We start from the raw sequence: 25,200 nt of genomic DNA, 5'->3' as shown, positions 1-25,200 counted from the left end.
AAGCTTGTCTTTGTAGAGGAATGATCTATAATAGTTTTGTTTGTGGTATGTTTTGTGAATTGCATGTCTACTCTTTTAGTTGTGAATTTTTTGTAAAATCAGTAATAATGTTTTCCAAGATGTATTAAATGTGCTAACAATGTGTTTACACATTTACAAATCAATGAAATAATAGACTTCAGTAGCCTTTTTCTTATCTTTGGATCTCTCATATCCAATAATAAACTCCAATGGCCTTTTTCTCATCTTAATAAACAAGAATCTTGGTAGCTTCATATTGATACAACATTTTAAGAAGAATTTAACCCTTCTTCCAACTCATAGTAATAGTCATCATTATTGTCTATAACAATAATACTTAAGAGATGGAAACAAACAATAGTAACTACTCAAAGCATATCATATTTTCTTATAAGTTTGTGTTGAAAAACTTAGTCAAATTTAGTAAAACTAAGGGAGAGAACATATTTTGTAAATATGAGTTTTACATATCTTGAAGTTACTTATCACTCTTAAAAATAAAAGTTATTCAAAAATTAACGTAGAAGACTTAAAAACTAGCGGAGAAGACGCGGACGACTTTAATCTAAGTTGTCTAGACGACTAAACTATACGTCGTCAGGTCAACGCAGAGGTTATTTTTGCAATTGACTTTGAAATCTGTTATTTCGGACGACTGAAAGTTATGTCGTCTACTATTGTTTGGTTAAAAAAAAAACTCCAAAAAAGTTAGACGACTTACATTTCAGTCGTCAGAGGTTAGTTTTGCATTTGACTGGATTATTTCAGAAGTTTTACTTTTTGGACGACTTACATTTCAGTCGTCTAGTGAAAATTAAAATAATAATATTTTTTAAAAAGTAGACGACTTACAGTTAAGTCGTCATAGGTTAGTTTTGCAATTGAAAAAAATAACTTCAAGATTTAATTATATACAGACGACTTATAATTCAGTCGTCCACGAGACGACTGAAATGTAAGTCGTCCAGGATTTACCAGGTTTGACCAGAATCTCGGAAAAAAATCCTGGACGACTTACAATTAAGTCGTCTGGTGGACGACTGAATTATAAGTCGTCTGTGTATAATTAAATCTTGAAGTTTTTTTTTCAATTGCATAACTAACCTATGACTACTTAATTGTAAGTCGTTTACTTTTAAAAAAAAATTATTGTTTTAATTTTCGCGAGACGACTGAAATGTAAGTCGTCTGGGGAAGTCAAACTTCTGAAATTATCCAGTCAAATGCAAAACTAACCTATGACGACTGAAATGTAAGTCGTCTAGGTTCTTTGGAAATTTTTTTGAAACCAAACAATAGTAGACGACTTAACTTTCAGTCGTCTCAGGTTACAGATTTCAAAGTCAATTGCAAAAATAACCTCTGCGTTGACCAGACGACTTACAGGTAAGTCGTCTACAGCCAGACGACTTCCAAGTAAGTCGTCTACAGCCAGACGACTTCCCAAGTAAGTCGTCTGACGAACAGATCTGGAAAAAAACTCGATGTCATATCTTAAATTGGTGAGATAAGTTCCTTAGCATACATAAGGCTTCTCCAAGCACACAGAATCACAAACGAAAGTCACCCACCTAGAATCGTTAGCTTCTATGACTCTATGAACCATAAAAATTTTAGAATCAAAATCTTGGGTTTTTTTAGCTTATTGTGGAGAGAAAGTGAGAGATATGTTATGTTTAGTTCACAAGAATGGAAAAAGAAGAAGGGTAAATCGATTTTGGGAGCATTAAGAGCTTCAAATTGGTTGTTCATGGTGGTTGTGGTATTGATGACAATGGCAATCTTGTAATTACTTGAAGATGATGAGGGTGAGAGAGTAAAGATGTCATTTTCGAAAAGAAAAAAAAAATTGATGGCATTTTCGTAAATTATATGAACTTGTGGGGTAAATAGGGCAAAACCAATTTAAAAAAAAAAAAAGGTTAGTTTTGTGTTTGACTTTAAGTTGTAGGTCAATTTTGCAAAAAGTCCTAAAATAAATATTGGTCCTATCGTGAAAATTGTTGGACTGCTAAGAAACTCAATATGACATTGGTTTTATGTAACACATTGAAAATGATTGAAGGAGATCGAACGAAAACATGTGCGATATTGATAACAAAGACAAACTTTTAAAAATGTAATGTCTACGTAAGGTATTAATATGTTTGTTGTTACCCATAGCCTCTTAAGTTGTAATTAGGATATTATAGTATTTACGGGGTCATACATGTAATAATGAAGAAGGAGGTTTAGTTAGTTTGGTAACAGGATAACAAGTTATTAGCGAGATGGCTGTCTGACTTAGACGGTGAGAATCTTCTTAACGAGTGTTTATAAATTGTTAACGAGTTAACTTTAATTATAAGCAGATTAAATATAATTGTACAGTTCCTATATTAACCTGTTGTATTTTGTTAATTTATTTTTAAATGAAACAACATACTATTTTTTTGCATTAGTTTTCTATAAATTATTATTAATTTTATGACAATTTTTTTCTTAAAAACTGAACTATATATTTCAGTTTGTGTTTTTTATTTTCACCACAAACAAACAACAACTATTGTAAATAATTAAATTAAATTAATTTTAAATACACTGGCAGAATCAATGAATAAAAAAAATACAAAAATGAAGTACTTACTTTATTGTAAATGCAATGACTAAATGTATAAATAAAATGAAGTAGTTAATTTGTTATTTGTGTTTCTAAACAATTCTCATTTATCATATTATCTATGTTTCCAAACAAAACCAAAATATACTTCAGTTTTAATAATATAGATATTTCAATTTGTGTTTTTATTTTTACCACAAATAAACAACAACCATTATAATTAATTTAAATTGATTTTAAATGCAATGGCAAAATCTTTAAATTAAAAAAAATACAAAATATACTTAATTTATTGAAAATGCAATAGTTAAATGTGTAAATTAAAAGAAGTACTTAATCTACTATCCATGTATCCAAACAGTTCTCATTTATCAATAAGTTATTCATGTTTGCAAAAAGTAATTTAGTTTTATATTAGTTTTAATAATATAGATTCTCTATCCTTCTCTCTAATTTTTCTTCTTCTTCTTCTTTACTTTCGGTTACAGTCGAAGGGTTAAATCCAAAACCCAAGAAAAAGAAAACCAAAATTCAGAAACCGGATTCAGACCAAACTTAAAATAACGGTCCGGTTATGCCATATAGGAGGATTAGTCTATAGCTATAAAAAAAATGAAACTAATAGGCCCCCATATTGTGCTACACAAGAACGAAATGGTTCAATGGTTAATGGGCTCACTGTGGACTAGCCTATTATGGGTCGGGTTATCTCGGGTCAACCCGAATTGGGAAGAAAACCTAGGTGTTCCCTTTGTAAAAGCCGTAAGTGTAAGATTTTAAAGTTGTGGACTTTCCGACCAAACAAACAAACAAAATCGTTTTTTGTTTTGCTTCGCCATCGCCGCTAAACCCTTAAGCTAAACCTTAAACCCTAATCGACCTCTCCTGCTTTCGCCGAGCTACAGAGGTACACAGAGAAGGATGAAGCACCCGAAAGGTGGAGGCTTTAAGAGAGGCGGCAAGAAGGGCTCGACCGATGCGGATCCCTTCTTCGAGCAAGAGACGAAGAAACGGAGGAAAGTCAGTTACGACGACGAAGACATCGAGTCTATTGACTCCGACGCCGAAGAAAACGGCTTTCACGGCGAAGATAGGAAAGGAGCTGCGGAGGAGGAAGAGGATGAGTTTGCAGACGAGACGGCGGGAGAGAAGCGGAAGAGGTTAGCTGAGGCGTTGCTGTTGCGAACGAGGGAAGCTCAGAGGAGGCAGCGTGAAGAACGTGATGATGATGATGAAGACGATGAGGATGATGATATTGTCAAGACATTGATGAAGAAGCAGCAGGAGGATAGTGGTAGGGTTCGAAGAGCCATTTCATCCAGGTAATGAAAGAAACTTTGGTTAATTAAAGTTTATGGGTAGCTTGTGCTTTAGAGAATCGATTGAATTGTGAAGCAAGTTAGTGATTTTTAATTATTTGTTAGGTTTGAAGAATGGTTACACTGATAAAGTTTAAGTCTTTTTACATGAATCAGTGTTCATTAGTGATAGGTTTCATATTATTGTCAAGCAGAAAATAAGTAAACTTTGGTTAATTAAAGTTTATGGGTAGCTTGTGCTTTAGAGAATCGATTGAATTGTGAAGCAAGTTAGTGATTTTTAATTATTTGTTAGGTTATTATAACTGATTAAAGTTTAAACCTTTTTTTTTTTTGGCATGAATCAGTGTTCAGGAGCCACTGAGTAGTGATGAGTTTAGCATTATTGTCAAGCACCGAAAGTCTGTTGTCTCCGTTGCTCTCTCTGATGACGACACTAGAGGATTCTCAGCTTCCAAAGACGGTACTATTCTCCATTGGGATGTGTCTTCTGGTAAAAGCGACAAATACAAATGGCCAAGTGATGAAGTTCTGAAGTCTCACGGGATGAAAGTGAGGGAGCCTCGGAGTAAAAAACACAGTAGAGAGTCTCTTGCCTTAGCCGTTAGCTCTGACGGTCGTTATTTGGCGACTGGTGGAGTTGATAGGCATGTTCATATATGGGACGTTCGTACCAGAGAACATGTTCAGGTAATAATGAATATAATCCTGTTTTGGTTTTGTTTTGTGGGTTTGGTTTGGTTTCTTCCGTCTAGTCTCAGCTTATTGTATAATTATATGTGTTTGCAGGCCTTTCCAGGTCACAGGAACACTGTTTCTTGCCTATGTTTCAGACATGGAACAGCGGAGCTCTACTCTGGTTCTTTTGATCGGAGTGTCAAGGCGTGGAATGTGGAAGATAAAGCTTTTGTGCAAGACAGTTTTGGACACCAGGATGAGATCCTAGCCATTGATGCGCTTAGGAAGGAGCGTGCACTTACTGTTGGAAGAGATAGGACCATGCTATTACACAAGGTAATAGACTATTGGGTTGAGACATCATCATATGGTTTCTGTTATTCTGTATTTAGTAAGTCTTGTTTTATATGATGTTAGATGCCTGAGACGAGCCGTACGATTTACCGTGCACCTGCATCGTCTCTTGAGAGCTGCTGTTTCATCAGTGACACTGAGTACCTGTCTGGTTCGGACAACGGAACTGTTGCGCTTTGGGGCATGTTGAAAAAGAAGCCGGTGTTTCTCCTCAAGAATGCACATTCCATTGTAGCTGATGGAACCACCACTAATGGTAAATTCATTTTCGGTCTCGTCTGATGCATTTTAATCTTTAACATTGCAGCTCTAAAAGTTCTTAATTCTTTCTTTCTAAACCAGAAAATGGTGATCATGATTATGTCAACTCTTCCACAACGAATTCTTGGGTCAGTTCAGTTGCTGTGTGCAGAGGTAGTGACCTTGCTGCATCTGGAGCTGGTAGTGGTTTTGTGCATTTGATGGCTGTTGAAGCAGGTGCCATTCGACCTTTATTCAAGCTTCCACTGGTAATATATTCTTTCTCTAGTGTTGTGTTGATCCATCGGTTGTTTCTAGTACAAGTAGTAATCTCACAATGTTTCTTTTATTATGTTACAGACTGGATTTGTGAACTCTATGGCTTTTGCAAAATCCGGTAAATTTCTGATTGCTGGTGTTGGACAGGTATGTGATCATCATCCCTCATCTTCTCTCTTTTTTCTATGTGTTGTCTAAGTGAATGCTAATAATATCAAACTGTTGTTTGTTTGTGATATGGATATGGCAGGAGACGAGATTTGGAAGGTGGGGATGCATAAAGTCTGCGCAAAATGGTGTGGCAATACATCCCTTAAGGCTGTCATAAGGATTCTGTTGGGGGTGAAAGAAGAGTTTGGTACTCTTATATTTTTGAGTCTCTCAAGTTTATGTAATGACAAGTCTTTTCAGCTCTTAAAGTTTTTGCTCCCTTTTTGTTTGTTTTATTTATTGTACCCAATTCTTCTATTACAAGAGAGACCAGAACTTTAATGTTTTTGAGGTTCGGATGAATCAAAGAGATGAAGAATTACATTATTTATACCAAGTTGATTATTATTACTAATAGCAAAGATCACAAGTTGCAGTCACAACTACATGTAAACCAACATCTCCATTATGTTTGTAAAAGAAATAAAAAAATTCTCGAGTAGGTGAGAAAGGAAAACTTTTATACGGTAGTCATATTCACATTGTAACTATTATCACATTTGCTTAATATTGTCGTATGAACATGCACTCTGGTGTAAGAAGATGATCAAGATTCTCGATTTAAAGAAAAACAAACGCAGAAGAATTGTACTCGTCTACAAAAGAAGCCATGAACACACCATTGTTCAACATCAGTTCCCTAAAGTCTCTCTTTTTGTTTGTCTTCTATTCTAACTATAGAAATGCACGATAGTATGCAAATGTGTCAACCCAATATATCTATAATGTGCATTTCAAAAGAATAGATTCCATCAATGGTTGAACTTAAGGTTACAGTGGATAAGTTTGGGTATAATGAACAGACAAAAAACTAAAATATGATTTCACAAAGCAGTTGTCATCACACTTGAAATAAATGGAGACCATAAAGTCGCCGACTTTGGTGGGAATGATCTCATTATTATCCTTAAATTGACAATTTGCTCCAATTTCTTCATTTTAGAAAAAGGGAGAATATTTTTGAAAATGTTAAAATAAAAGTCAGAGCACGTATTCTTCGTCATTCCCCTATCTATCTATCCTCCCTTTCCCAAGATTGTAAGAATACCAAAGTCTCTCTTATCTCTCAATTTTGATTCTGTATGTGTGTTCCTTGTTACATACATGGTTAGATCATTCAGCCCCTAGATTCCTTCTCTGTATGTTAGATTTTCTTTTATGTAACTTTAGTCTTGTTCCTGGTTCTTCCTCCATTGAAATGTTATTATTCATCAATGTTTTTTTCTGAAACTTTTGTCCTTCATCAATGTTGAAAAGATCAATTTAAAAAAAAAAATTACAGCAATGTTCAAGTTTAACCGTTAATCAGTTTGATTACCTTAAGAAATGGTCTTCAACAAATGTTCACATTTATTTTGTTTATTTGTTCAAATGCAGGGATCATTGTGTTGATGATTGTTGTTTCTTAGAAGAGAAATGAGCAATTATGCAGCCAGACTCGGCCAGCCTGCCTCAGGTATATCAAAAGTTTAATTTTTGGGTTTTCACTAATGTGATGAAATTCTATAGATTTAGAGAAATTTCCTGGATTTTTTGTGTGTTCTGTAGTTACAATAATGGCTGGAGAATCCACAAAATGATCTTTAGGGTTTCTGATGATTATTAGGTTGCGTGTTTAACAGGTAAAAGGAGAATAAAAGATCTTTTGAAACAACCTGATAACCGAGTCTGCGCTGATTGTTCCGCTCCTGATCCGAAATGGGCGTAAGTTTGATCATCATATGTCGTCTAACCAAGTTTACCATATTGTTTTGTGATTAGAGGCTACATCCACATGTACTTGTGTCTTTTAGTTATGCTGGCATCTTTGTGTCTTCATTTTTCTCAGATCAGCAAATATTGGAGTCTTCATTTGCTTAAAATGTTGCGGTGTGCACAGAAGCCTCGGCACTCATATCTCAAAGGTGATATAGCTTTTATTAATTACTCAGACAATATGATCTTTATTTTTTGTTGTCTACTCATAGCTTGGTTTGGTTGATCCAGGTCTTGTCTGTGACACTTGATGAATGGTCTGATGAGGAAGTCGACTCCATGATTGAAATTGGAGGAAATGCTTCTGCCAATTCTATTTACGAAGCTTTTGTACCTGAAGGAAGCTCTAAGCCTGGTCCTGATGTTAGTCATGACCAGCGTATGAGATTCATTAGGTACTTATTCTAAAAGAACTTGTGACAGGACAAATCTATCATTCTTTCTAATGAGTTACTCAATCTTTGGTTAGGTCCAAGTATGAACTCCAAGAGTTTCTGAAACCAAGCTTGCGGATAACTTCAGGGAAAGCTTGCTCAACAAAGAAACCATCTTTTCTTAACTCAAGTATTTCTACAAAGTTCATGGATAGTTTTCGCGCAAATTCATCATCAAAGAAGATAGTAAAGTCTCTAATATGCAATATTTATTTAACAGTTTCCTCTTTATATAAACTGAGATTTATAAGTTTTGACAGTTTGAGGAAGGAATGGTAGAGTTTATTGGATTGTTGAAGGTGACCGTTAAGAAAGGTACTAACTTAGCAATCAGAGACGTGATGTCAAGTGATCCATATGTGGTGTTAAATCTAGGGAAGCAAGTAAGTGTACTCTTTGTTGCTGTGTTTATTAACCTGTGTCTATGAACTTTTGTTGGATCTTAAAATTATTTTCATGATTCTTTGTTTGTTCAGAAACTTCAAACAACAGTTGTGAATAGTAATTTGAACCCAATATGGAATCAAGAACTCATGTTGTCTGTTCCTGAGAGCTATGGTCCAGTGAAATTGGTAAGGATCCATCCTAAAGCATATGGAGTTTTATTCTGAATGCAACTTATGTGGATTGTCTGTGATTGCAGCAAGTGTATGATTATGACACATTCTCTGCTGATGACATAATGGGAGAAGCTGAACTTGATATCCAACCTCTTATCACATCTGCAATGGCTTTTGGGGATCCTGAGATGTTTGGGGATATGCAGATTGGGAAGTGGCTGAAGTCGCATGATAACCCGCTTATAGATGACAGCATCATTAACATTGTTGATGGGAAAGTGAAGCAGGAGGTTCAGATCAAGCTTCAGAATGTAGAGTGTGGAGAGTTAGAGCTGGAAATGGAATGGTTGCCACTTGAACAATAATATGCAATAGGTCCCATTGTGTATTAAATTATAATTTGCACACTTTTGTTGGAACACTTTTAGATCTTCCCACAGGAGACTCTTGTTTGTAATATTTTTTTTCCGATGGTTATATTTTACAGAGTACACATTGTATTATATTGTTTTTGATGGATGAAAATTACAGAAAGCCTTCACCCTTTTGGCCTAGTTTCGTACTTTTATGTTTGGTTACCAAATGGACACAGGAGAACATCTGGTATTAAGTCTCAAATTTTCCATTACAACAACTCTTTTCATTACCAGAGAGCTTAATCTACAAGAATCATCTTCCTCTTAAGCAACTCGAGCATTATAGAGATCTAGGTCTGTAAGAACCACTTGAGACTAAATTTGAGAAACTACACTATCAAACCATCTGTTGCTAACAAAGGCACAATGAGTAATGCGACTTGAGCTAGTTCCGAAGAAAAACACATGATCAAAGAGAATGAAGCTTTTTAATGAACAGATTTAGATTTTGCTATAAACCTTCTTTTCACCTCCAAACCGTGGGCACAGATAAACAATAAGAACCACTTGAGACGAGTTATGCAACTACACTGTCAACCACCTGTTTTAGAAACTCCACTATCAAGCACCTCGTTGAGAAACAACATTATCAACCACCTGTTTTAGAAACCACACTATTAACCATCTGTCTGAGAAACCAACACTATAAGACCACCTGTTGTGATAAAGGCATTGGACTTTAAGCTAAAAGACAGCAACAAAGAGATGAGATTGTAGTTCCTCGGGCATATTCAAGCAGAGCGAGAAAGTCATAAACCACTTTCATTCGTCAGCCTCATTCAGGCTTAAGATTTCAGAAGTATAAGCCAAGCAAACAGGAGATAAGCAAAGGGCACAACATTAAACAGCAACGACTCTTGTCACCTGATAATTCTCAATTGAACCATACAGAGCAAACGGCACAACTTTTATACACTTAGAAAGCACAATAGGGAAACATAAAGAGCAACGACTATATTATAATATTTCAGAATAATCCGATTTGGTTCATAACGGAAGAGAAAACAAGGACGCAAAGCGAGTTCATCAATTATAAGACCCCAAAACATAAACCATAAGAAGTATTTAAAAGAAACGCAGACACTGACTTTTGAACCAACAAAGGACAAGAGTTTTAGAAACCTCCACGGAGACGGAGGACCAAGTGAAGAGTGGACTCCTTCTGGATGTTGTAGTCTGCCAAGGTGCGACCATCCTCGAGCTGCTTTCCAGCGAAGATGAGACGCTGCTGGTCCGGAGGGATGCCTTCCTTGTCTTGGATCTTGGCCTTCACGTTGTCAATGGTGTCGGAGCTCTCCACCTCAAGTGTGATGGTCTTGCCGGTCAAGGTCTTAACGAAAATCTGCATACCACCACGGAGCCTGAGCACCAGGTGAAGAGTTGATTCTTTCTGGATGTTATAGTCAGCCAAAGTACGACCATCCTCAAGCTGTTTGCCAGCGAAGATCAGCCTCTGCTGGTCTGGAGGAATACCCTCTTTGTCCTGGATTTTGGCTTTCACGTTGTCAATGGTGTCGGAACTCTCCACCTCTAGCGTGATCGTCTTTCCTGTTAAAGTCTTCACGAAGATCTGCATGCCTCCACGTAGACGCAAGACCAAGTGAAGAGTTGACTCTTTCTGAATGTTGTAATCCGCCAAGGTGCGACCATCTTCCAACTGCTTTCCGGCAAAGATCAACCTCTGCTGGTCCGGTGGGATTCCCTCCTTATCCTGGATCTTGGCCTTAACATTGTCAATAGTGTCAGAGCTCTCAACCTCCAAAGTGATAGTCTTTCCGGTCAAGGTCTTGACAAAGATCTGCATACCACCACGAAGCCTGAGGACCAAGTGAAGCGTAGACTCCTTCTGGATGTTGTAGTCAGCCAAGGTTCTCCCGTCTTCCAACTGCTTGCCGGCGAAGATAAGCCTCTGCTGATCCGGAGGGATTCCCTCCTTATCCTGAATCTTGGCCTTAACGTTGTCGATGGTGTCGGAGCTCTCCACCTCGAGGGTGATGGTCTTTCCGGTGAGAGTTTTCACGAAGATCTGCATCTGAATTTCACAAACAACAACGATCAATAACAATTAACAAAATCAATTAGATGAAAAATCACAGATCGACGCTTATCAACATAGATCCACGCCTACTAACAATCACTAATCAGATCCTACCAAGAAACTGACAGTAGATCAACAAGACGAATTTTAACGACGAATCAAAATTCAACGAGTAGAGAAACAGCTCGCGATTCAAACGAAACAACTAATAGACGAAGAAATCAAGAAGCTCACCTTGATCGAAGCTTGAGATTGAGAGAGAATTGAGAAGATTGATTATGATTATCGAATTTCGAAACTTTTAATTTGTGAAGGAGTCGAGGTCTCTAAGGTTTGATTTATACACAAGGATGAAGCCGACTAAGTCATGAGAGAGGTAAAGGCAGTGGACACGTGTATGTTGCCTTAGTTTTAGGTAAAGGAAAAGTATTTGTCCTTTGAGTTGATGATAACTACGAGCCGTGTACCGGCCAACAACCTCTATTTTAACGTCGTTTCTCTCTGACTTGTCGACAACCACACTTTCTAACAGAAGCCGGACGTTGTGAGTTAACGATCGTTACGGAAGATTCTATTATTCTTTCCTTTCAACGGTGGAGGAGCTGAAAATGTCAATAATTGAGAAACCTTGGGTCCCTCCCTCCCTGTCGAAGCCTATCTCGTCTTTCCTAGAAATTCGACTTTTATTTTTCGGTCCTTTCCTTTTATTTTATTTTTATGGAAGTTGGCTTTTAATTATGAATTTACATTTTTCGGAAAATAAAGTATGCTTTTGTTTTTTTTAATAGAATTAGATATTTGCATCGGATAATATTTAATGTACCAAGTTGGTAAGCGGGTTTAAAGGCGATGGATCGGTAAATTAGTTCAATATTATTATTCAAAGTAAGCGTTAATGGTATAATGTTTTCATAAACACTGTGATATAATAAACGATTAAAATAACAAAAATATAATTATTCAAAGTAATAAATATTTTTTTATGTTTTAAATTGTTATACTAACAATTAGTTAATACATTTTAGTTTACGAATATATATTATACCATTTATTATAAAAAAATTTAAAGTGAAAACAAATATTCAAACAGTCATAGATCAAATTCTAATACTATAAAGTAACAACGCTGGATAATTTTTGTTTAACAAATATATTTTAATAGAAATTATAATTCCAAATTTTTAAAAATTTATTTTAAGGGGTGCTAAAATTTTGGAATTAGAAAGATTTATGACCCAACCCTATAATGTTTTAGTACGAATAATTGAAACACATATCATAATATTTTATTAAAATTTTAATATTACTTTTCAATCTAAATTTATAAATAGAATGTGCAACTTTATTTTGTGATAAACATTTTTGTTTGTGAAAAATAATTTAAAATATATACTACGAACTTTTATGGAGTAAGAACAAAAAAATCATATATATTGACTATAACATTATTTTGTTAAAAAAAACCATAAAGGTTTGAAAATATGGTTAATGTTAAGAATATTTACCATTAACGATGTAAAAAAAATTTAGGTATAGAAAAATGAAAGCAAACACTCGCACCATTACACGAATCAATGTATAGTTTAATTGTTAAAATTAGAAGAAAATATGATTGGTGAAGAAATAGAATTTAAAACTTGTTTAATCCCACAAAGTCGAGCCTAATCTCCCATCACAAGTTCACAACCATAACCATAAATGTTTTGTTGGGAACTTAAGCCCAGTATTATAAACAGCCCAAACAAAAAATAACTGAAACCCACATATAAGACAATAAAAAGAAACAAATATGGTTTGAATATTACGGAAACAAAAGGAACAAATATGAAAAAAATGTATAAGAATAAAATTACAAGAATAAAAGTAATAATTGTTATATTCTATTATTAACAATGAATAACTTTGTTTTTTATTTTTTTACAAAAATAAAAGAATAGTAAAAAAAAAAAAATTATTCCTTATTTTTTTTTTTGCTAACCAAGTATCATGGTCCCACCGTGATGGTCCTGACTAGAGACCGAAGTGAACATGGAGTCGAAGGTCACCAGGTGGCTTACCGTCTAACGGTCTTCGGTCTCGGATGCTGCAGCCCATATGTAAATTCCGCAGTGGCCAAAGCTCGAATCCAGGAGCGGACACTCCAGCTGGAGCTCCTTTACCACTAGACCAAAGCACATTGGTTAAATTATTTCTTATGAATTATGATTTTTTTTAAAACGTTAAAAAATACATTATTTTTCATCGTTTCTCGTATCCACAGAAGTGGACAATTAGTTAAAACAAAATTACTGAATCGTTGAAAATCATACCAGTAACAAAGACAAGAAAGCCAGACAAATTTTTTCCTAGGTGCATAGTGCATACACTCAGGTTATTTAAAAGATGTGGGTGCACCTTGACCAATTAAGCTATTTCAACTGCTATGTCCCATGTAAACGTTTAAATTAAAATAATAATGAGTCCACGTGCACCTACTCTTCCGCCTGACTTCGCCCCTGACAAGAACCAAACATAATTAATCGTTTCTTTTGCTTAGATGAGAACTCGAAGATGATCCTTAATATTTAGAGTAGTGTTCCACATAAGAGAACGACGATGCTTAGGAGGCAATCTCAGATTCAAGTAGCTAATAGTCTTTAATAATATCTAAAGAGGAAGAAAACAACTACATACTTGGCAGACAAGTTTGCCACTTCAGCAAACATCCAAAGTGGGAAAGCATCTTAAATTTTTTTTAATGGATAATTAAGAATGTAAAAACATTTTTAAAACATTCGTTTAAGTTTATAAACTGTAAACTGTTGGGGATAAGCAACAAGTAAACCCAAAATTGGTCAGTTTCCAACTGTCAAAACGATGTAAAACAAAAATTCGTTATTTGGAAATGATAAATAAACATCACATATTCGACCAAAAAAAAAACATCACAATATGTCTATCGTCAAACAAAAACATCGTATTATTATTGATATTTTTTGGGTCAGCGTCATGCATAGTTATCCACCAGAAAGCGACGCAGATATTTAATTTAGAGAAAAAGACTAAAATAGCACCAAACCAAGTTTATGTTTCCAAAGTAGCACTCAAGGTTCAAAGTCACAAAAATAGGTTTCATTAAAGAGGTAAATATATATTTATATCCTTTGGTTAATTAATCCAAACTTTAGGGTTTAGAGTTAAGGAGTGGGGTTTTGGAATTAGAATTTAAAATTTTATAAAAAAAAATATTAAAATAAAAAATAAAAATTTTAAAAACAGTTTTAAAAAGTATTTTTAAATTATAAAAAGAAAATTTGGAAAAAAAAAATTCGAAAAAAAAAAATTGTAAAAATTTCGAATCTGAAAACATATAATCTGAAACTATAAAAAAAAAATCTTTTTTTCATTTTTTAAATTTTTATTTTATTTATTTTTATTTATTTTTGTTTGTTTATTTAATTTTAAACCAAGAGTATTAGGGATATTTTACCCTTTAATGAATATTATTTTTGTGATTTTCTCCTTCTAATACTATTTTTGAGACATAAACTTCAAAATATGTTATTATTGACAATTGCCGTTTAATTTATTGTTTGAATGAAAACGCTTTAAAGAGAAAGAAATCAAAATATCCATTCACTCATCGATCATATCCTCACCAACATGACAGGAACTTTCCTTTACAGCCACGTGGCAGTCACTTATCCAATCCCAACGAATCGTCGAGTCTCCGGTTTTACCGCCTCAGCCGGTTGTTTCTCCCAAATCTTCAGGCGCTCACTTTTCCTTCTATATAAAGCGATGATCTCTCAATCGAAAAGAGAACTCCTCTCCTCAGAATCTGAAAAGCCAAAGTGTATCTGCTGCAGATGAACAGAGTCATTAGTCAGTTTTCCTGCGAGTTGATGAACGACAAGTGTACTAGCGGCGGCGATACGACGACTCTCCGATCTGCCGTCAAAGGATGGACCTCAGTTAGTTCTGCTTCGCCGCATAGTTCCGTCGCATCACCGTCGTCGTCTTCTGTGCGGAGACTCAGAGGCGATCTAGAATCGAGCAGATTGGGTGCGGCGGCGAGCGAGAAGCTGAGGCAGGCGGAGGAATCTTTAAGGACGGTTATGTTTCTGAGCTGTTGGGGATCTTGTTAGATCTGGTGGAGATGATAATATATAAATCAAAACATATCCATATGTGAATATTTTTTTATCTTTGTAGTTTTTTTAATTTCTGTAAATCAGTGTACAAAACGAAAAGTTGCAATGAACAGTTTTTCAAAACATTTCATGAAATGACGGTATGTAGATAGGTTATGATAAATGTTTTTGTTATGCATATGGATTTTGATCCATTTGAACTATACAGATTAGAAATTATAGATAGTTTACTAAGGATTTCGATAAAAATTTAGATGCCGTTTATGTATATTAACTTTGAAACTTTTTAAGATGGCATGTTTTTTCTTAGAATTGGTTTTACATTTGAGATATTTTCAGACGAACCATTTTTCATATCCATTTTTGATTTGGGTCAAAAAAGTGTTGCTCTTCTTTCTTTGATTCATAAGTACGAGATGTAGTTAAGACGATCTGGACCGAAGATATATAACCCCATTAGTTGAAAGGATCTTGACTCTTGAGGTTATGGCTCTACTAACTGATAACTTGCTTCGTTGTTTAGGACAGTAAGAAATTGAATCTTCGCCCCTTTGTTTAGAGTCACAGATATGATCCAAAAAATTTAATAGAAACCGATCAAAAAATCTGAACTAAAATCGAATCAAGATCTAAAAATATCTAAAGGGATATACAAAAAGAGAGATTGGATTTTCGAACACAAACACTAATATCCAAATTCAAATGAAAATCTAAAGATAACCGAATATATATAAAACCGTATACTTTATTTTCAGTTTACTTTTTTCATTTTGTTCAAAATATTTTATATTAATGATGCATATGGCTTAATATCAGATATTAAACATATAATTACGGATAAAGTGATTTGCTACTAATTTAAAATGTATGTTAACTTTCTTGTTTTATGCATTAGCATAAGTTACATTAAAATTCTCAAAACAATAACTAGATAAATGTTTTTCCAAAATTTTATCTCATAACTTATTAATTGTCCAACCTATTAAATTTTAGAAAATAAGTTAAGTTAATAGTAAATTTTGAAGTACAAAAAATTTGAGTAATAAAGAACTTTTTTCCAAAGTTTAAATATCTGAATCCAATCTAATATATAAGAACATACCCAGATGAGTTTTAAACCTTTAAAGTTCAAGACCCAAAATACATTATCTGAATCTGAATAGGTATTAGAACACGTAGGTCTAGTTCAGAGTTTGAGACTTCTTTTTTTTTTTACGACGAACAGCTGTTATCATCACTCAATTTTGTGGAATTTAAAAGACCAGGCTTGGGATATGCAATTAAACTGAAGCTAGTAAGAAGTATTTTCTGAAGAACTAAAAGTTTCTAATAACAATAGGATAAAGGCAAAGGATGTCATCCTTGGGGAACTCTTTGCAACGCCAAGATGCACTAGCGCTTGTGAACTCCATGTTCTTTAATTAGAAGTTTTGAATATTGGGTTTGAGGTTATTTCTGGTCCTTACAATTATTGAATCTTGGGTGACTATTATTATCAGGCTTTGAACGACAAGAAAAGTATTGCAGTTTAAGTCTGTCTTATGTTCTTTTGTGATTCTGTTCATGTAGTCACTAAATCTAATTAATTACCAATAAAGGTTAGCTTTATCTTCTTCTTTTCCTCCTTGGCATATGTTTTTCTTATAATCATCTTCACAGGATCTTCAATTAAACTCACATACGTGATGATGAATAGTTTAAGGGTAATATTTGGGAAGTGCATGAAATCCGGTCAAGTACTTTACTTAAAAGGCAAGGCATTCAACCACTTGAGAGTTGAGATACATTTTTGTCCATGGTCCTTTCCTATTCATTTTCAATTTGATAAAAAAAAAATGTTAAATTGATATTTCCGTTTATTGTTCACAGTTTCAATTTTTCATTTTTTTCACTATTTTATCTTATTTTAAGGTTGATATTTGTTTCTACTCAAACAAGGCAGCACTTTAACACTTTATTGATTTTCTTTAGGCCTTCGATAATTCAGGACGGTTCTCCTGATTGTAGACTTTCTAGTTTCATACTTTTTGATATGCATCAATACATGGTCAGATCTAACCACCTTAGCTAGAAAGTTTCAATAACTTATATTGACCTGTCCGATGACTCTAGTAAGTCAATCTATACTATATCTCAATAAATGTCAACACTTAATTAAGTTTACGTAAGGACCCAACTACGAAGCAGTTACAATGAAAATTTCCCTGCATGTTCCTGATCATTGTTATAACACGCAAATATGTATAGACGCGTTAAGCAACTTATGCCGCAAGAACTTCAGACGTATATTGTCTATATATTTTTGTTTTTTTGAGCAACTCGTGTATTGTCTATATATAACAATCGAAATCTTGTATTGCCTACACGTTAATTAGAAACACTTACGAGAGAAAAGCTTCATTTACTCCCCGAGAGGTTCCATAAAATGGCCAAGGTAGGTTAAAAATATAACCCATGGTTTATATTAGTGTTTCTTTTGGGTAAAGATAGTATTATTAAGGGAATGTTATATAAAAATCTTGGAATGTTTATTCGCAGAAAATCTTGATGTCGGTAAATATGAGGTGCCAAAAATGTCGCTCAGCAGCTCTTAAGATCGGAGGCCAAACCACTGGTAAGATATCTCACTATTAACCCTTTTATTAAACAAGATACTAATTGATAACGCTGCAAAATAAATTTAAACATCATGATTATATATATATTAAGATGAGTTTAAAGAGAATTGTAATTTTTAGAAGATATAATTAATACATATTTTCTAATTTGGTTATATATGTAGAAATTTTTATGATGATCAATCTGTAATATTTTCTAAATCAGATTTTCTTTTATGGTGATCCAACTAAAATTGATAAAATTTACTTTAATATATATCAGTTTTATTGTTTATTAATTTATAGAGGTTGAAATAGAAATTGGGGTTCAATAAATTACCAATATACAACGATTTCTTGAGCGGACATTTTGGTTATGTTATGTAACCTAATATCTTGCTCGATTGTTTCTTTATGATTTAATTAATGTTTGTTTGTCAAAAAATGGAGCAGGAGTGACTTTTGTGGGGTTAGAAGGAGAAGATAAAGATCAAGTGGTGGTGATCGGTGAAGGAATCGACGCCGCCGGTTTGGTCCTCCGGCTACGCAAGAAAGTCGGTTTTGCTGACCTTATTAGCGTCACTGATGTTGACACTTCCTAGAATAAAAGCGAAATCATCTTTCCCACTTTTTTTTTTGCAATCCTTTTCAGTAATCATACCCTTTTTTTCTCGATGAAGTCTGTTTCACTAATCTTCTTTCTCTTTCGCACCATTGCTATCATTCCACTGTTTCTTTATTCAAATAGTTACTTGTATAGTTATAACATAGTGTTAAAAAGGACTATCTTAATTCTTATTTTTGTTTTTTCTTTGTTTTTCAAATATTCGATCTTATTATTTGATTAGTAAGCATGCTTTTGTGTTGCCGAATTCAATCAAATGCAGATGACCAAATATATATGATTTGGATTATGTTTGAATTATGTTTTCTCTGCTTCTTGTCATCTATGTTTATATATAAAAAATTGAAAAACTGGTAATGAATTTAACATTTTTACTAAAAAGAAAAAAAATGATTTGGAATGTGTAAATTTAAATATGCCACAAAAAATCGTGTTATAATCCCATTTCCCCATTTATATCTCCTCAAAAAAATTGTAAACCACAAAACCATTTTCTACCGACCACTATGATTAGGTTACCAGAATTCCAATACACATTATATGTGCAAGATTGCATGGTTCAGGCTGGAGCCACCTAGGTCATGATAAAAGCCCCTTTAGTACTAATGCAACATTTGTTTAACCCGGAAAAGAAGAATAGATGGTTCTAACAAACTCAAAATATTTCTAATGGAACCTTTTGTTTAGAGAAAGACAGATCATAGATCCATAATATACAAAACAACCTTCCAGATAGTAAAAGTAGCTGTCGGTGTGGTTTGTGAATATAAAGAGAGTCAGAATTTTCGTGAATATACCTTTTTGCTATTTTAATAGAACTTTCCTCTTTTCTCTTTCTAGTTTCTACATCCACATGGAAGAGCAATGTGTTAAATTTTAAAACAATCCATTTTGGGTGGTGGAGTGGATATTCAGATAAGTTTTAGTCTTCATAATAATTTGATCTACCATCCACAACTTATTCACATAAACAAAATTTCAGTTCATTCAATGGGTTCACTTACATATACCCTCTGTTTTAAATTAATTGATGTTTACAAATTTCATACGTTAAAACAAACAAAATTTTAATTATAATACATCAGTTTCATAATGAACAAATTTCAATAATTTTAAATCAACAATAATTCGATAAATTCAATTATTTTATTAAATTTTATAATTTATCATTATTAATGAATAAAATATAAAAGATTGTAAACTTTTATTTTTCTAAAATATATTTCAGTCTATAAAACAGAAAACGTATAATAAAAATATGATAAAGTCGAGAAATAGCAGAATTAAACAGAATCTTAATAATTTCTACTGAAAAGGACAAAACAAATACTTAGGATACTCTGAATCACAACCGAAAGAACTATTCACAAAATAATATTTTTAAACCTTACAAAATCCGCAAATAATTGTTATATTCACATGACCAGTGAATATAATAAACATTTTATAAAGAGCTTCACTGATAATAAACTGAAGCAAATGCAAAACACTCTAGTCTTGTTCTAGTGCTTGTCTTCACATGTCTGCACAAATTAGCGGCTAATCCTTTTCTTTCTTGTTATCTTTCTTCTTCACTTAAACAAAACCATAGAGATCTTAGACAAGTCTGCTTCACGGTTAATCTTCCTCCTTCGAACTGGTGCATTAGGAGGCTCCATTGCATCATCTTGATCACTCAAACTCGAATCTTGCTCGAGGATCGATGTTGGGTCTCGAAAAGGCAGAGTCTTTCTTGGTGTGCTATAATCAAAATGTGACTTCTTTGCCTCTAATACCTAAATAAATTCACCAAAAAGGAAGAAAAAAAAATATTAGTTATTGCTAAATTAGAAAAATTATAGAAGAAAAAGGAATAAAACTTACAGCATTTCTAATTGTTTTAGAGACACGTTTGAGTCTCTTTAGGTCATCGTGATCAACATGACAAAGGATCCGAATCTGAGAAACTAATTTAATGTCAGAATCAAAATCAAAATTATACAGGGAAATGAGATTTTTAAAATAAAAACATACCAAAATATCTTGATGCAGAGACTCAAGAACAGAACTATTGGGTTCTGTCTTAGATCTCTTCAACGGCATTTTCACCGGCGGCGAATCAAGTAGATCGGAATTCGAAACGGTTTCATGGTTCGATTTCGAAAACAGAATCCTTTTGCTCCTCAAACCTCGAGTGAACCTCACAAACCCTAACCTTACCACTTCTTCATCACTTCCGTGAAGCTTACCGTGACTGAAACTAATCTCAAATTCTCCGTTTGGCAATGCCATAATTTGCAAAATCTTAGATAGATTAAAGAGTTAAAAATAGAAAAATTAAAAGATTGAGTGAATCTTCTGAGAATCAAAGATTGAAAATATGAAATTTTGAATTTAGAGAAAGAAATGGAAAAAAGGATCAAGGAAGAAAATAGCTCTTTCGATGAGCTTTATATTTTTCAGTTAACGCGTTAGTCACTAAATAAAAATATTAAATTGTGGCACGTGGCATGTTATTATTGGTTTGATGTGTTAGTGGTGGTCGGTCCTTTTCGGCTGGCTTGTAATAACTGGTTTTTCTACACCGCTTTCTTTACACGGTGTTAGATGGAGAGAAGCGTTCGGGTGAGGTAAGACTCACTGATTAATCGGTGTACCTTTATGGTTATCGTCTGACACTTGTACTTTAAAACTTAGCGATGAAGGTTGACTTGTGTCCTTTGGATTCTGCTGAAATGGAGGCTGACGGCGATCGATCTGATTCTCCACGTAGGAATATAAGTATTTTAATGTTGTTTGAATGAAATTACGAAAAGTTCAATGCTTTGTGGGTAAGATTTCAACGAAAATTGGAGGATAAAAGTTTGGTTAGGCCGTTTAGGGATTAGATGAAAGTGATTAAGCACAGAAAAAATAGTATAAAATTTATCATGTGGTTAATGTCATGAATTGTGGTCATCAGTCCTTTGTTTTTATTATGATATGTGATATGTTGATATATAATCACATTCCAAATATTTTTCGTAGGATAAATTTTATTATCTCCAGGCCTTAATCAGGATGATGGAAGAAAAGATAAATTCCCACCATTTCACTATACATGTCGTTTTAGATCTTTTTAACACAGAATATTAAATTATAAAATCTATTAGTCTATCCCTAGCTAATATATTATATTATTTAATTTTGTTAATTAGTAAGCTAAAGATAAGAATAAATTAGAAAACTGTCATGTTTTAAAATTTTAAAATATAAAACAATATTTATAATGAAACAAATATAAAATCTTAAACAAAAATTAATATGAAACGGTGTGTATCATTTGTTTTCATGAATCCTATTTTATGTGTCTGTTTAACATGGGTTGATATTTTTTTTCTTTGGGTGTTTATTTCATGGTAATATTCAACACATTTGTTGTATCCAGTATTTTGTGGCTAATAATAAAAATTATCGTGTGATAAACGTGTGGTAAAATATCTAGCTCAACCCAGACTACAAAATATCTGATCTATTTTAAGTTCAGTCTGAAAGCACTGAATTTAGAATTCAAATCCAAAAAGACATATCATTTTTATGTTTTAAAGAATTCATGTCGTGTTTAGAATTTCATTTGTTTTTGTATAAGCAAATTATGCATTATATATAATTATATATCACTAAAAATATAATGTTAATATATATGCATAGATTTTAAGACACAATTATAGTAAGTCAAAAGATGAATTTGTAATAGTTAGCATTTCAATATATTTTATACATGATCAGTTATACATTATGTATACCACTAAAACACCATGTCAATATCTATGCACAAATTCTAAAATCACATAATTTTTTTCTGCTTTGTTTTCAAAAAATCATATTTACAAATTATTATTTTACACTAAATTAGTTTCCTTCATATGTTAACGTAAAGTCAAACATCAGAATAAAAATGTAAAAAATGTAATTTAATAATTTTATATTATTATCTTGATATAAATATTATATGTAGTTTTTGGGTCCTGATAATAGTCTATAAGATTGATATTATTTTATTTTATTATTAGTTATGTCTCTTTTTAGGTTAAATAATTAAATATGTTTTTTAATATTATTAGTATATTTAGTAAATCTAATTAAATAAATATTTTGGTTTTTCAATCCAGTCTGGTTTTAAAACTGAACCAACCCAAATCATTTGGATTGATAAAAGGCTTTAACCAAATGGTTAGAGCATATATTTTGGTTTGGATTCGTTTTTTTTTCACCTGTATAAAATAAAGTGATATTTCTATTCTAAATTGTACAAAAATAAAGTTAACATTTTCTAAAAACGAAACATAATATCTAATCGCACAAAAGATATCATAATTTTGTTCTATAATTACTTTGTAGTTTAATTATATTTTATGGCAGTCTGCGATTATCTATCCTATTAATTCAAAGTTTTATTTTTTACCTACCATTAGAAAGTTGTCATTTAAATATGAAACTAGATTTTGACCCGCGCCCCCGCGCGGATGCTGGATTTAAATTTTGTTCAATGTAATTTATAAACCATTTATTTTATAAAATGTCCATTTATATTTTTATGTTTTGTAAATTCCATTTAGAGTAATATATATGATTTATAATGTAAAAATCTTATATTAAGAGCTTTTTCAATCTCTACATAATATTATATCTATAATTCTATAACTTGATGCAGTTTGATATAAGTGTAAGATTCATATATTAACTTACTGGGTTTTTTGTTTATTTATTTAAAAAATGTTTAATTTTTTTTTGTTGTAGTTGATCATGAATTATTATTAGTTTTATGATATTTTATTTTCTTGAAAATTGTATTGTAACAGATTAGAATCTATATTATATATTATATATTATAGTTTCTGTTTTTATTTTCACCACAAAGAAACAACAACCATAAATCTACTTTATTTTATTTAAATAATTAATATGTCAATTATTTTTAAAAAATGGCTTAAACTAAATAATAAAGTGAATTGGGTCATAAAATTGGGCTAGAGTATATAAAAAATTAGTCTATCAATTATTTAAAGAATTGGGCTGGTCCAACTAATCCAACTAATTACTCCGGGAAAAAAACGTATATGCGAAAAACTCAACTATTTTTTTGCTTTCTCCTAAACTTCTCCGTCGCCCCTTCACTGTCTCCTAAACTTCGTGTGCATGAAGCATGAATCTTACCACCCTGTGAGAAGGAGAAACAAAGTATTAAAGTACGTTCAGTTTTGTAATCTATATAAATATATATGTTTAAAATATTTTTCTAGTGTTTCATCTGCAAGGATGCACTCAAGTGTTTCTCCTCCAAAGTTCTGTTTCCAGGAATGAAGCATCTTCACACGTACTCTCCATCCGGTTTTGTAAGGCTTGACATCCTTAAGCAGGTTACAACTCGCGTTACTCGACATCTCTTGTTAAAAATTTATTTTTTGGTGATGGGTTGAGAATGAAGAAATTGAGTCGTAGAGGGATATCTATATATATGGTTACGAAAATTGGTGAGCACGTTAAATATCACAAGGAAAATCTAACCATTAAGATATTGCTTGATTGTATGGTTGATAGATATTTGGGTATATTCCTTTTTCTCTTACGGAATACATTAATATATTGTTATATTTGTTTGCAATGGTTTAGGTAACTAATTATGGAGTATCTCGATGGCTTTTAAGGAGATACGGATGCAATATAAGACATTTGGAAATATATAGCTTGGAGAAAAAAAGACGTGGGCTGAAAGTTTAGTTTAGAAAATTAAGGAAATCATATATTCTATATTGCAACCGAGAATCTAGCGAGAATTCAAACTCTCTAGATTGCAACGGAGAATCCGGTTAATTTTGTGTACCAATTAATTAAAATTTTGTAATTCAAACCGGGTCAATCATGTTATTGATTTCGAATTTGGTTAAAGCTGTGTATATTGTTAAATTACGAAAAGGACATTAATGAAGTCAGCAAAGAAAACGTTTTGTCCTGCTAACCTTGTGTCCAAACAACAATAAATTTTTTTTTTTAAGTTTGCTATCCTTGTATCCAAACAGTACCAAAAGGTACTTCAGTTTTAATAATATAGATGGTTCTAACAGTATTTAAACCATTATAAATCTAATCTACTAATTATATTATCTAATTATTTTGTTTGTCAACTTAAAAGAGTCCAACATCGATATGTTCTTTCAGAAAATGGAATTCTAGAAATATTTTGAAAAACTAGAAGCATGTCATTAAACTACAAAATTCTCACATTTGCTCCGGTCAATACAACATTATTAATCACACTTTTATAAAATCAAAACTCATATATCTCAATCAGTCGTGGTTTGGTCATATGATCATTAATATAAGTTTTTTAAAAATTCACACCTAAAAATGCATGTCTACATGCAAATAACAAATTTGAATATATTTCACGTATATATATATATATTGTTTAATGGACTTCATAATAACGAACTGTATACAAACTAAAACAAAAAATTGATATTTTTTTTAACAAATTATACACTACTAGAAAAACTCAACATGACTTTTTAAAAAGAAATTTAAAATTCTACAAACACATGAACAAAGGTTTGTAACTATTAAGATTTATATAAAAAAAACTTCACACGCGGGTTGAATTCTAGTGTAGTATTATTATGTTTTAGGTGTTGCTTTTTGTTTGTATTAAACTCCTAAGATGTTGTAATGGGTTTGGTTATGCAAAAATCCAGTTCAATTATACTTAGCCGTTTTCACTTCACATTTTTGGATTCTCAAATCCTATATATTGGTAATCATCATGGATCATAGAGTGGAGATTGCAATGAATTTGAAATTCAAAGACAATAACATTTTTGATGTTTATGAATTTGTCAGAGAATAAGATCCTTCAACAGAAACAAGACACTTGGGGGAATATTGCATAATTGTTCAAAGTTATCTCAGAATCCAATTCGCGAGGGA

General features: G+C 32.6%; 6 protein-coding genes and 1 long non-coding RNA gene across 7 annotated transcripts; 5 read left to right on the top strand and 2 right to left on the bottom strand.

The window, feature by feature from the left end:
- Nucleotides 1-3,372: 3,372 nt before the first annotated feature.
- LOC103858687 (U3 snoRNP-associated protein-like YAO) lies at nucleotides 3,373-6,037 on the top strand. The gene is made up of 7 exons (XM_009136086.2): nucleotides 3,373-3,942; nucleotides 4,287-4,629; nucleotides 4,729-4,953; nucleotides 5,035-5,227; nucleotides 5,314-5,480; nucleotides 5,572-5,637; nucleotides 5,741-6,037. Exons 1-7 carry the CDS (start codon nucleotides 3,542-3,544, stop codon nucleotides 5,816-5,818), a joined length of 1,473 nt encoding a protein of 490 aa, XP_009134334.1. The 5' UTR covers nucleotides 3,373-3,541; the 3' UTR covers nucleotides 5,819-6,037.
- A 249-nt stretch (nucleotides 6,038-6,286) lies between these two features.
- Nucleotides 6,287-9,003, top strand: LOC103858686 (probable ADP-ribosylation factor GTPase-activating protein AGD13). Its single transcript, XM_033286190.1, has 9 exons — nucleotides 6,287-6,738; nucleotides 7,078-7,156; nucleotides 7,323-7,404; nucleotides 7,529-7,604; nucleotides 7,687-7,850; nucleotides 7,925-8,075; nucleotides 8,150-8,272; nucleotides 8,366-8,461; nucleotides 8,533-9,003. The coding sequence occupies exons 2-9, from the start codon at nucleotides 7,117-7,119 to the stop codon at nucleotides 8,812-8,814; spliced, it is 1,014 nt and encodes a 337-aa protein (XP_033142081.1). The 5' UTR covers nucleotides 6,287-6,738; nucleotides 7,078-7,116; the 3' UTR covers nucleotides 8,815-9,003.
- A 752-nt stretch (nucleotides 9,004-9,755) lies between these two features.
- On the bottom strand, nucleotides 9,756-11,394 carry LOC103858685 (polyubiquitin). Its single transcript, XM_009136082.3, has 2 exons — nucleotides 11,138-11,394; nucleotides 9,756-10,897 (listed from the first exon to the last, which is right to left on the bottom strand). The coding sequence occupies exon 2, from the start codon at nucleotides 10,895-10,897 to the stop codon at nucleotides 9,980-9,982; it is 918 nt and encodes a 305-aa protein (XP_009134330.1). The 5' UTR covers nucleotides 11,138-11,394; the 3' UTR covers nucleotides 9,756-9,979.
- Nucleotides 11,395-14,375: 2,981 nt separating this feature from the next.
- Nucleotides 14,376-15,171, top strand: LOC103858684. The gene has a single exon (XM_009136081.3). It carries the CDS (start codon nucleotides 14,752-14,754, stop codon nucleotides 15,028-15,030), a length of 279 nt encoding a protein of 92 aa, XP_009134329.1. The 5' UTR covers nucleotides 14,376-14,751; the 3' UTR covers nucleotides 15,031-15,171.
- A 23-nt stretch (nucleotides 15,172-15,194) lies between these two features.
- On the top strand, nucleotides 15,195-18,457 carry LOC103858683 (heavy metal-associated isoprenylated plant protein 47). The gene is made up of 3 exons (XM_009136080.3): nucleotides 15,195-17,470; nucleotides 17,575-17,650; nucleotides 18,087-18,457. Exons 1-3 carry the CDS (start codon nucleotides 17,462-17,464, stop codon nucleotides 18,233-18,235), a joined length of 234 nt encoding a protein of 77 aa, XP_009134328.1. The 5' UTR covers nucleotides 15,195-17,461; the 3' UTR covers nucleotides 18,236-18,457.
- A 1,038-nt stretch (nucleotides 18,458-19,495) lies between these two features.
- LOC103858681 (F-box protein At4g05010) lies at nucleotides 19,496-20,671 on the bottom strand. The gene is made up of 3 exons (XM_009136079.3): nucleotides 20,272-20,671; nucleotides 20,122-20,196; nucleotides 19,496-20,033 (listed from the first exon to the last, which is right to left on the bottom strand). Exons 1-3 carry the CDS (start codon nucleotides 20,527-20,529, stop codon nucleotides 19,830-19,832), a joined length of 537 nt encoding a protein of 178 aa, XP_009134327.1. The 5' UTR covers nucleotides 20,530-20,671; the 3' UTR covers nucleotides 19,496-19,829.
- A 245-nt stretch (nucleotides 20,672-20,916) lies between these two features.
- LOC103858680 lies at nucleotides 20,917-24,061 on the top strand. The gene is made up of 2 exons (XR_631152.3): nucleotides 20,917-23,636; nucleotides 23,890-24,061. It is a non-coding gene; the product is annotated as an uncharacterized LOC103858680 (long non-coding RNA).
- Nucleotides 24,062-25,200: the final 1,139 nt, after the last annotated feature.

Source organism: Brassica rapa, chromosome A03, assembly GCF_000309985.2.
Source record: "Brassica rapa cultivar Chiifu-401-42 chromosome A03, CAAS_Brap_v3.01, whole genome shotgun sequence".
Lineage (NCBI taxonomy): Eukaryota > Viridiplantae > Streptophyta > Magnoliopsida > Brassicales > Brassicaceae > Brassica > Brassica rapa.
The sequence above is the reverse complement of the archived record's forward strand: the minus strand, read 5'-3'. Positions and strand labels throughout refer to the sequence as shown.

Excerpts from the sequence above, each read along its gene's own strand:
- LOC103858681 (XM_009136079.3), bottom strand. The coding sequence starts at position 20,529 with ATGGCATTGCCAAACGGAGAATTTGAGATTAGTTTCAGTCACGGTAAG. Across the intron at positions 20,197-20,271 it reads CTCTGCATCAAGATATTTTG|ATTCGGATCCTTTGTCATGT; the intron begins GTATGTTTTTAT and ends TTAGTTTCTCAG. Across the intron at positions 20,034-20,121 it reads CTAAAACAATTAGAAATGCT|GTATTAGAGGCAAAGAAGTC; the intron begins GTAAGTTTTATT and ends GAATTTATTTAG.
- LOC103858683 (XM_009136080.3), top strand. Across the intron at positions 17,651-18,086 it reads GATCGGAGGCCAAACCACTG|GAGTGACTTTTGTGGGGTTA; the intron begins GTAAGATATCTC and ends AAAATGGAGCAG.
- LOC103858685 (XM_009136082.3), bottom strand. The coding sequence starts at position 10,897 with ATGCAGATCTTCGTGAAAACTCTCACCGGAAAGACCATCACCCTCGAG.
- LOC103858686 (XM_033286190.1), top strand. The coding sequence starts at position 7,117 with ATGAGCAATTATGCAGCCAGACTCGGCCAGCCTGCCTCAG. Across the intron at positions 7,405-7,528 it reads GCTCCTGATCCGAAATGGGC|ATCAGCAAATATTGGAGTCT; the intron begins GTAAGTTTGATC and ends CATTTTTCTCAG. Across the intron at positions 8,076-8,149 it reads ATTCATCATCAAAGAAGATA|TTTGAGGAAGGAATGGTAGA; the intron begins GTAAAGTCTCTA and ends AAGTTTTGACAG.
- LOC103858684 (XM_009136081.3), top strand. The coding sequence starts at position 14,752 with ATGAACAGAGTCATTAGTCAGTTTTCCTGCGAGTTGATGAACGACAAG.
- LOC103858687 (XM_009136086.2), top strand. The coding sequence starts at position 3,542 with ATGAAGCACCCGAAAGGTGGAGGCTTTAAGAGAGGCGGCAAGAAGGGC. Across the intron at positions 3,943-4,286 it reads CGAAGAGCCATTTCATCCAG|TGTTCAGGAGCCACTGAGTA; the intron begins GTAATGAAAGAA and ends GGCATGAATCAG. Across the intron at positions 4,630-4,728 it reads GTACCAGAGAACATGTTCAG|GCCTTTCCAGGTCACAGGAA; the intron begins GTAATAATGAAT and ends ATGTGTTTGCAG.